The sequence below is a fragment of the Nannospalax galili genome, unplaced genomic scaffold, assembly GCF_000622305.1.
Source record: "Nannospalax galili isolate Female #2095 unplaced genomic scaffold, S.galili_v1.0 scaffold626, whole genome shotgun sequence".
Taxonomy (NCBI): domain Eukaryota; kingdom Metazoa; phylum Chordata; class Mammalia; order Rodentia; family Spalacidae; genus Nannospalax; species Nannospalax galili.
This window is the reverse complement of record NW_008354396.1, coordinates 926026-937186: the sequence shown is the minus strand read 5'-3', so window position 1 is coordinate 937186 and position 11161 is coordinate 926026. Positions and strand designations below refer to the sequence as shown.

Sequence of the window (11161 nt, the reverse complement as noted above, 5' to 3'; positions counted from 1 at the left end):
AAGAAAAAAATATACTAAGTTTAAAACTTGGTGAAAAACTGGCCTACTAGAGATCAGTTATGTTGGTCAGATTTTATCCGCAACAATGTTCATTTACCGTTTCATTAATTAAGCACTCAAAACTTCTATTCTTTCAGACATTGTCTTCTATGAACTTCCCATTTTTTAATATAAATAAACTGACCATTTATTTAATGTTTGTGGGCTCTAAATGAACAGATTCAACACTGAATCTATAAATCACCTTTATATATAAGGATTAGCTGAAAAGCCTGATGGCCAATGAATACTACTAAATAGACAAATGAATATTTTACTCTTGTTAATGAACTGACATATATTATACTTTGCTACAAATACTTATATATAATGCACAAGTGTGTTTGTTCACAGTATAGGTTAAGCTGCTTATATAATTTTTAAAAAATTAACAGGAAACAAAGGTTTCTACAGTGATATTACTATTTCAAGCACCATATCATCATCTAATAGCTCTCAGGCAAGCTGTGAAAAACACAAGGATATTAAAGACAACTATACACAAAGAAATTATATGTACTATTTTTGCTCCAAGTTCTAGTCTGCTTTGTAGATTAATGATTAAAGTTCTTTCAAGTGAAACATCACAAATTAGATTCACGGAGGGCATCTACATGCACAAAGCATATGCTCAACATTGGAAGTTTCCTTGGTCAACGAAGGGCGGGTCTAAGTATTGAACAGTAACGCATGCATTAAATAAAATGCATTAAATGCACATATTAAGGGCTTTTTCTGGTGTTGGCCTTACAGGATCCTGGGTTCCAAAGATGCCCTACGGCTGCAGAAGTCGTCTCACAGCCGTGACCAGAACAGTTCCGAGCACCCAGCCCTGTAGGCTGGGGAGGCCAAGAGCACTTTTGAATGGAGCGCCAAGGCCACTGTGCACTGGCACCGAGCGTACAGCCTCGGTCCACTAACCTGGAAGCCAGCAGGCTCGCGGGGCGTTGCGAGCAAGTGACGCACTGAGGCCTCGAGGCGAGACGGGAGGACACGGCCCCCCAGCCCCACCGCCAAGGTACCCAGGCCGCCGCCATCTTCCCAGCTGCCCCTGCGCCCAGCGCCGTCTACGGACTTGCAGGCGACGCGCGGATCTCGGGTCACGTAGCAGTTTGAGACGGGCGGGGGAGGTGGGGGTTGCGCAACTGCCTCACGTGGGCGGCATGCGCAGGACCGTGCAGCTCGTGACCTGGGTGTTCTGTAGGATGTTTGGCCTGTGACATTTGGGTGGCTTTCGGTGGCTGCCTTGTGTGCCAGCCCAGAGCTCGGAGACGCTCCGGATCCAACGTTCACCGATGGGAAAACACGTCATCATCCCGAGGACCCCAAACACCAGAAACAGAAGTGCTAGGCTGCCGGTCACAAGGCCCTGCGACTCCTTTTTAACCTGTCGTGCTCCCAGGCGCATTAGTCTTAAAGTCACTCCCGTGGAGTGGCATCAAACACTCGTCGCATCCTCGCCATTTTCAATTTGGCTTTTGTTCAAGTTTTTTATGTTCCTGACCCTCTGAATTCTTGGGATTGCCTTCTTAAATAAATTCAAGTAGCTGAATCTTACGGAGAAAAAAAAAAATCTTAGAAGACATTAAGTTTTAGGAGAATGCAGTATGGGATTAGAACCAACATCAATATTTGAAGCACTGAAATTATACAGTACTCAATTATATAGAAATTTATGCATTTTATTGGCAAAAGATACTTTAACCAAATGAGAACCTAAAGTAGATTTTGAAGCATAGATGCAATTCTATTCAGCTTAATCCTGCAAATAAATATGATTCCAATACAATTAACCAACAGGTATGACTAGACAGTTTAAACTGGCAAATATGAACCTCACTTACTGAAAAAAAATTGTGGTGTAAACACTCAGGAATCTTAAGAAGAATTGAGTTCCAGGCCTGAGGTAAATATGGGGACACTGGCTCCAAAAAGATAAAATAATTTTTCCACCCACCAGATGGCCAAAAATCCAAATGAGCAGTTATGAGCACAGATACTGGAAACATTTACACAGGATTGTTGGGTGGTGACGACCTAAAATCTTTTGTCAAGCATTCTAACCACATTTATTACAGTTTAAAATGTACATAATTTTCAATACTCTTTGAACCAGTCTGCTTTTAATTATCCTATAAAAATGAATTAAAAATCATAAGTAAAATAAACATGAATGTTATCTACTACAGAGCCATTTTTAAAAGAAAAGAAAAAATCATGTCAATAGGAAAATAATTGAATAAATTGTGATACTACGGTTTCCAGATTCTGACATCCTTCAAAGTAATTCTTGGGGCCTCAAGTATCAACCAATATAGATGTTATCTTGCATATTTTGCTTAAAATTACTGATTGGTGTGGTGCAATACTTTGGGTAAAACCATTTTATTAACCTTTAGTGCTTGGTGCAGAGTTAAAAGCAAGGAAGGGCTGGGCACAGTGAGGTGTGCCTGGAGTTTTGAGAACCTGCCCTATTAGAACACACTGGAGAAGTTTGACAGAGAAAGATGGAATACATCTTTTTCTTGAGTGCAATGCATCTCCTACAAGAAGCACATACAGTAATAGATTTGCCTCTATCACTGGCACATCTTTTATCATTTTGATTTTGTCTCACTTTTCTGTGCCTCACTCCTCAACTAATTAATAAAGTCAGCCGTACCTGAAAAAAAAAAAAAAAGAAGAGAAACACTATAGTTGTACAAGTTCTTTGTCTAAGTTTTCAGAAATGCTTGGTGACCTGTGGACAGCATTGAAACTTCATCGAGAGAACTCTACTGTAAGAACTAGCCACGTACCCCATCTGGCTATGCTAAAATTAGGTCGCCCACACAGACTCTTGGAATCCGAGTGAAAGACCATCTTCCACCTGCTGGCTTGCTGTCCAAAAAGCTCTTTGTTTTCTAACAGTCTCTCAAGTCATTGGCATGACTTGCTCACAGCAGAACTGGACTTTTCATAGTTACATAAGGACAGCCACTTGATTTTAGGACCTACTAAAGATGTGGAACTATTTACCGGTATATAGATTCCAAAAGGATTGAATCACAAAGGTGCTGGTGTCCAGTGAAGTTCTCCTCACCATCTTTTGTATCCTCAAAGCTAACCTTCCTCCTTACAGTGTTTAGGTAATTGCAAATACTGTTAACCCTTCCTCCTTTATTTTCATTTTAGTTTTTCAGGTTGTGTTGGAATTTATGTGTAGCAAAATTAATGTGTGTGTGTGTGTGTGTGTGTGTGTGTGTGTGTGTGTGTGTGTGTGATTTACAATAATGGAGAAAGCACTATGTAGAGCCAGAAAGGGGGAACCCAGGGAACACTTTCTCAGTTCACTCAGTATAACAAATCAGGAACGTAAGTGGCTTGTGGCAAATCAAAATACCTTTACTGACAGTGATAGGCCAGAAGTAAAACATTTTGCTTTCCCTTAGGGCACCTGCTATCAGTGTTCCTTTCATTAGCATAAGAAAGTAACAAAAAGAGTTTTTCAAGGCAGTTTCTCTTTTTCATCAGCTTAGGTCCCAGCCACGTAAGCCCCCAAGCTTAACTCACAAATTTGTATTATGCTTTTTACCCTTTTAGACAGGATATGTCTTACAAGCCTCAGCAGTAACTCATCAATGCAAAAAGATAGTAATAAAATATAAGATTTTTTTCGGTATTCACCTCATTTTTTCAGCAATGTGACTGTGGTGGTTTGAATGAAAATGCCCCCCATAGGCTCCAAGTATTTGGACATTTTGTCCCCAGATGATGGTGCTGTTTTGGGAGGTCTTAGACAGTGTGGCCTCCTAGAGGAGGCATGTCACTGGTGTTGGGCTAAGAGAGTTCTTAAGCCTTGCCAGACCTCCAGTTGCTTTCTTTCTTCCTGTGCCTGATGGAAGATGTAGAGCTTAACTTCTGCTCCTCCTCCAGTCACCTCTGCTGACATACCTCCCCACCAAGATGGACTGTAATTCCCCTGAACTGTAAGCTCAAATAAACTCTTCCTTCTATAAACTGCTTTGATTAGTGTTTCTATCACAGCAACAGAAAAGTGACTAATATAGTGACCATGTATACTTCTAATTAGTTTATGAACTTCCAAATAAAATGTTAACACATATCAGCCTTTATGTAGATTCTAGAGTTACCTTTCGCTGATTAATCTATCCTCCATCTTGTTACAGAGAGTTAACTTCCACATGAGAGAGAAGTTGAGTTTCAAATGTGAAATCAGGTCAACACTTTTAATTCAAACTCAATACGCCTAACACACGTTTAAAAGGTTTACAACATGCAAGCTGATTAGAATACCCTTACAATCCTATGAACAAAATACAGTACAGAAAATTTGTATCTTTACCTCAACCACCAAAATCTTCACAATTGCATCTCAGATCATTACAGAGCTGAATGGTGACCTCTGCAAAATCAGATTCTAAAAAATATTTCCTAGTCATGATTTTTGTCCTTCATTGTTCAAGTAAAATCTTGTGTCATCCAGTTGCAAAGTCTTATTATTGGCATCATGTATATATAAAAGTACACTGCAAATTTAAAAGAAATTGTACCCCGTCAGGCCTGACAAAGTTATATAGACACTTCTAATTATCATTCTTTGTACTCCTAAGTAATGTCATTAATTTCTACTATTCCTTTGCCATGTTTTAGGAAAGAGTACACTCATACTTAACAAACACACAACACAAAACACAAAAACTAAACTAAATGGCACTTGAAAAACCATTTATAAAAGAGACTTGACTGAAGTCATTTCATTCAACAAAAATTAACTCTAAAAGGCTAATTATAAAGCTATATACATATATAATAAGACAGTATATTATAATGTTAAACTGAATTTTGCTTGCCTTCTGAAAACAAGAATTTTAATTGTTCTGTTCTTTGGTGAAACAGACATGATTTCATAGATCTCACATTTGAGTGTAATTAGCAAGCTTGCCCCATAACAAAGAGAAATGAGACAATCTAAGAAAAATTGGCTACTGGTTGCCTTTTTTTCTTAGCACCAAGAATGGAAAAATCTTCAGTAAAACAAGGTCCTACCATAAATGTTCTCTTTAATTAAAACTGCCCAGTGTTCTGAAGGGTCTGCTGTCTAAGATGACCTTTTCATAAGACACAGAGCTTTTTGGTTTTCATTCTTTTACAAGAAGTGTTTTACTATGTGCGCACTACAGCAGCTTACACTGGTGATGACACTGCAAAGTCAGCATCAAAATATCATTTTAAAGTATAGAACAACACTAATGTCAAACAGGAGTCAAGCCAGGTCTTTGGTTTTGGTGCAGTATTTAAAAATTAAGGTGAAGCCTCTAAAACATTCCCCTCCAAGTCATTATTTGCTTATATTTATAAAATGCTACTTCCAAAAAAGCCAGTTGCTTACCAATATTATCAATGACAATGATTTAGCTAAGTTCCCTATTTCTAAGTACATATATACAGATATTGTGTAAACTGTTAAGTTTATTTAGCCAAAATCAACTGATAAAAAGTTTATTAGAAATGCTCATATAAGTGATGCTGTTTATCAAAATAGTATGGGTTTGTTTTTTGGGTTTTTTTTGGCCATAGGAGTTTCAGTCCTTTTGCTGTTTATGATCAAGCTTTGAACTGAAACCCCTATTTTCTTTTCCATAAAGGGCTCTTTGATATGAAAAGAGTTCAGATTACACAATGCTGAAGGGATGGATCTGTTTGGTCTTTCCATCTGAGAATGAATATGGCTTCATTCTTGCAAGATGCTATTGCAGTCTGCCCTGGAGTGGGACCATAGGCTCAGTTCACTACAACAGGAAGTGGGTGTATCCTTCTGCTCCCGTGACTATAACATCCATCCAGATCCGCATGGCCTCGGGTGATGGAGCTACCATGTAATAGATTCTGTCATGTGTCTTGACGCTAAAGGTGAGTAATGGATTAGGACTCTGAAATTCAAAACAAGAAAAGAACATTAAAGAAACGCCTTGAAAGTAAAACGTTAAGTAACACTGACGTATGTGAAGGGTTCTTCTGCTTTGAAAGTTGCCCTAGAGGGGCTTGGAGAGATGGCTTAGCAGATAAGAGCACTAGCTGCTCTTGCAGAGGACCTGGGTTCGATTCCCAGCACCCACATGGTGGCTAACAACTGTCTATGACTCCAGTTCCAGGGGATCCATGGGCATTGCGCAAGTTCTATTACATACAGGCGATACATGCATACACATAAAACAAAAATAATAAACAAAATATTTTTTAAGTTGCCCTTAATAGAAATTTCTACTTGTATCACATATGTTCCACTATAACTCCCACGCCATCTCCCAACTTCCGCAGGACTGACCATCTCTCTTGCCTTTATATACAAGATATCTCAGGCACAACTCACCATTCTCTTTGTGACCAGTTTGCACAGTACCTAGCTGATGAGAGGTGTTTTATGAATAACAGTGATCATTCTTAGCCCTATTAAGATCCTGTCAAATTATGATTCTCCCTCCTAATTACACAGCTCCTTCCCAAAGTGCTTGCAAAGTGGCTTTTCAGTATTTCCCAACCCCCTATATCCAGAATCTTTTCTTGACTTTTTTTTGTCACAAAATCTGTCCAACTCACTCCAGTTTTAAGTTCCCTGCACCCTTCTGAACATATTTCTCTATCCTGCCAGAACACAACACCTAAATCACTTATAATCTCCAAATACCTATTTTCTCCCCTAACTTAATTATGTATTCAAATGGCAGAAATTAGCCAGGCCTACTGGCACGTGTTTTTAACCCCAGCTACTCAGGAGGCTGATGCATGAGCAACGCAAGTTCAAGGCCAGTCTAGGCAAGGTAGTGAGACCCTGTCTCAAAAAATAAAAAAGGACTGAGGATAAAGCAATTGCCTAGAGTGCATAAGGCCCTAAGTACCAAACAACAACAACAAAACCCCAAATTGCAGATATTTGGGAAACTGGTATTTACCTTATTAGCATTCTTGAGGTGATCATAATACACTTCTTCGATGGCTTGGAAGTATATTACTCCTTTTAATTTAGCCTCATGCTTGTCTGCAAAGATAGATGAGTGTTAAATACTTTACCACCACTGGTAAACAGGAAAATAATGATAATTTAATTAGTTATCATTATTAAAATATTTAACTAACATTTAAATGATCTAAGATGAATCCAGGTAACCTAGGTTCATACAAAAATTCTCTTATGCAGCAATTCCACTTCAAAGCTTTGTTGCCTAACATCTACACATGCTCTGTACTGCACGTGGATCTGTGTGCTGTGATGCACAGCTGGGAAGATTCTGCTTGAATTTTAATAGGAGAATGCTTCAGCTAGAGGCTAGCACACGGTGGAATCGGTACAGCTGCTGAGACAACCGAGGTATGTCTGTATGTGTTCATAGAGAACAGTATAACCTGAAACATGGCATGAGAAGACTGAAGAATTTCAGTCTCAAACCGTATAAATGTGAAGGACACAACTCAGGGCACTTGCCCAACAATTTCAAGGCCATGAGTTTTTACTCCTAGAACAGTAAGAAAATGAAAAATCAGGCTATGTATATATGTGTATGTGTGTGTGTGTGTGTGTGTGTGTATACACACATATATATGAAGAATGTACGTAATGAAACATAAAATAGAATATTTCAGGCTTAACAGTGGGAGGTCAGAACATCTGTGATAGAAAAGGATTTACTACTGTTACATGGACTTTGTTATATTTTAATATTTTTGCTGAGTGAATACCTTCCTTTCCCCAATAATGGTAAAAAGCTAGTTTGAAAAAATAGCCCAAACTATAGACTTGATGTATTTAGTTACATTTAACTTAGTCTTTCCCTAAGTGACTTGACAATGAACCATATTTTTGTGTTGTTTTTGCTCTTCCTTAGGTAATATTATTTTAATTAATATCATGCTCAGTGGATTTCAACCAGTTTCAGTGAAAGTCAGTTTATCTTTCAAATATTTACAGGAAAGGATCCTGCAGTAATTGGAGGGAATACAGTTACCATGTTTTCTCACGAAAGATGTAAGATAAAATCTGGAGATATAAGTAAATGTTGGTGCTTCAAGCAGGCAGAAAACGGGAATGAAATTTTGTTTGTAGGCCATTTCATCTGTGAGAAAGCACTTGAAAAATCACGAGCCTCACCACCGCTTGGTGCACAGAGGGACCCGGGATGCGCTTGTGTGGATGAGATAACTGGATCCATTGTGTCTCCCAGCAGCACTGACAATTACAGACATAGTTTCTCTGCCTACTTTCTTCACAGACTGTTAAAGTTCTAAGCCCAGAGTCCGAGATCATGCACAACAGGGAGGCCTCGTTTTATTTTCTTAAGCTCTCAGTATTCACATTTGTATGAGTCTATATATAAGGCCATTGACCCCAATGACAAACTGAGGGGGTATGGCTCTTGTAGGGTCAAGGTTAGCCTGAGCTGTAATCAAGATGAGTGGTTTGGGACTGGTATATACCAATTCTTGTGGGTGTTTGGAAAAAGGATGGGGTAGGGGTAGGGATGAGAGCACAGGCAGTGGATGAGTGACAGCTGTGAACAGAGCCAAATTAGCATCTGGCCTACCCGCAGCCAGGTGATAGCATTTTCAAATGCAAAAGGACTGATAGAATATACTTCTCATATATTTTAAGTATTAGGGTTCTAAATTATCTTTTCTAGGCAAAAAAAAAAAAAAAGGTATTTAAAATAAAACTGAAAATCGGGCACCAAAAGTTTCAAGGGTCAGAGGGATGTAGGTTTGGAGAATCTGCTTGGGTCCCTGAACCAGACACCTGACTGATGAGGAAGAACTGAAATCAGGCTCACGGAGAAGAGAAACATGGAAGAGTGGAGTTGCTTTCTCTTTGAAGGTCTTTGACCTTTTCCTGTTGAAATAATCTGAGACTGTCCATAAAGGAGAACATACTGCAGTGCTTTGTCTACACATTGTGCAGACACTAGAGTGGATTTCTTATTAAACAGGCATTTTCCCATCAGACAAACTGATGACTGCTGCTGTGAACTTTGTAAGAAACTCAAGAAAAGAAAGCAGGACCCTGTGACGGCCAGGCCATTTGCTTTAGACTAAGAGCCCTTCACTGAAGGCATGGCTCTCTAGCTGATTCCCCACCCAGTTCTGCGGCTCAAGGACCAGTGTTTCCCTTTCTCTGGAGGCCCTGTGCTCATAAATATCACCTCAGCACATAGATTCCATGACTTTATCCCACCTATGCAGTTTATGATTTTGACTGTGCTTCTAAGTGCTGTCATGGAATCCCCAAGCACGAGACCTGGTGTGATATCACTCCTTCTTAGCAGCTGAAGACAGCAGAGCCAGACGTAAGCTTACAATGGGCATATTTCATGTACGATCCAAGTGCAAATACGAGGCTTCTTTATTTCTTAGTTGTTTAGAGACAGGATCTCACTGTGCAACCCAGGCTGACCTCAATCTTCTGTTTCCACTTCCTGAGTGCTAAGCTTATAGCTATGTCTGGCCCAAGAGGCTTTTAAATAAATACTTCAGTTATACCAATAATATTCTTCGATTTGTATAAGATTCAGTAGATATGTTTTTCACAGTTCAGTATTGGAGACTCCAAAAATGTTTCTGACACTTAATGAATGCTTCTTTATTCATTCATTCGGTTTGCTGATGAGCTTTGCTCTCTATGCTTGAGACATCAGGCTAACTTACAAACTATAACTACATGAATGACAGCCAGGGCTGCTTTGTTATGTGTGATTTAAATATAATATATAGCAAATGAAATAAATATTAACAATATCTTTTTCTGCCTTTGTAGTTTAAAGGGCAATGTTTTCATGTAAAAATAAATTCCATTTAAAATGTATTTGGACTGTAGTTTATTTCAGAATTAGAATAGACTAATTCACACTTAAAATAACATTGATTTTATTTGTAAAAAGTAAATTCATATGATATTTAATTATATATCTTAATATAAAATAATGTATGCATTATTTTATATGCATACATTAACTTTCTTACATTTCAACCTATCAAGTATTCAACTTTATTTCTTCTCTTTCCTTTCTTTTCTTCCCTTTCCTTCTCTTTCTCTGTTTCTCTCTCTGTTTCTCTCTCTCTCTCTCACTCTCTGTCTCTCTCTCTCTCTCTCTCTCTCTCTCTCTCTCAGGATCCCACTATGTTGCCTAGTGCCTAGAGTCAATTTGTGAGTTGATGTGATCCTCCTGCCTCACCTTCCAAAATTGTATTGACACAGATAATGATTTTCAATTTCCTTTGTTCTTTGACAGATTTGAATATATCATTGTTTTGTTTTTTATTACCCACCTGCATAATAAGAAAACGTTCTCTTATTCCGGTCAAAAACAAACCAACGTTTTTTCCATGTTTTAATTTTTCCACCCATTTTGATGAGGTATCCTCGGCAGGTCTTCTCTGTGATTGATACGTGAAAACAGGTGTCAATATTGTGACCAGCAGTTTCTACGTGGCTCCGCAAATCAAAGTCTTCCTTCCGGACAGGCAGATAGCGTGTCAGAGGACGAGCCTGGAAAAGTGCAAAACCCATTCCATCTATAGTTAACTGCTTCATTTTGGTTTGCATATCTTTAGATATAGGAAGGACGTATAAAACCTAGGCTTTAAAATGCCATGGAATTACAAGTACTTATGATAAAAAGGCACTTATCATCTAGAGACTAAAAAGCAGGTATTACTTTAAGTAGGAATCTACAGTATCAGGAGGTAAATCCATAAATCAGGCTTACTGATTCTATTCCTTAAGATGGATGGAGGGAGAATGGAAAAACATCATTAATGTAGTGTCAAAGAAGCCCTCAGCCTGTAACCCACACAGGGATATGAGGCATGGAGCAATCCCACTGATCTGTGTGGAACAGGATTCTTCCCCTGGGAAGCTTCCTCTTCTCCCCAACACAACCTCACAACAGTTCTCCATCCGTAATCCCAGACACTGCCTGATTGACAGACACTGTTTGGTAGGTATAACCCCCAAAAGATCCTCCAAAGTTATAAATGTCAACTTATATATTCAAAGCAGAGATGAGTTCTTTGAAAAGTGAAGCTAAAATAAAGTTAAGTATAGAATAAAAACTGAACCTAATGTGGTGGGCTA

General features: G+C 38.7%; 1 protein-coding gene across 12 annotated transcripts in view; it reads right to left on the bottom strand.

Annotated features, from left to right (window-relative positions):
* Positions 1 to 4235: 4235 nt before the first annotated feature.
* Phldb2 (pleckstrin homology like domain family B member 2) overlaps positions 4236 to 11161 on the bottom strand; it is a 117355-nt gene continuing 110429 nt past the window's right edge. For all 12 annotated transcript variants that reach the window (XM_029555258.1, XM_029555252.1, XM_029555253.1 and 9 more), the window contains 3 exons: positions 10354 to 10573; positions 6993 to 7078; positions 4236 to 5972 (listed from right to left, as the gene is read on the bottom strand). In XM_029555258.1, coding sequence (XP_029411118.1) covers positions 5832 to 5972; positions 6993 to 7078; positions 10354 to 10573 — 447 coding nt within the window. In that variant the 3' untranslated portion in view covers positions 4236 to 5831. The remainder of the gene's footprint in view (positions 5973 to 6992; positions 7079 to 10353; positions 10574 to 11161) is intronic.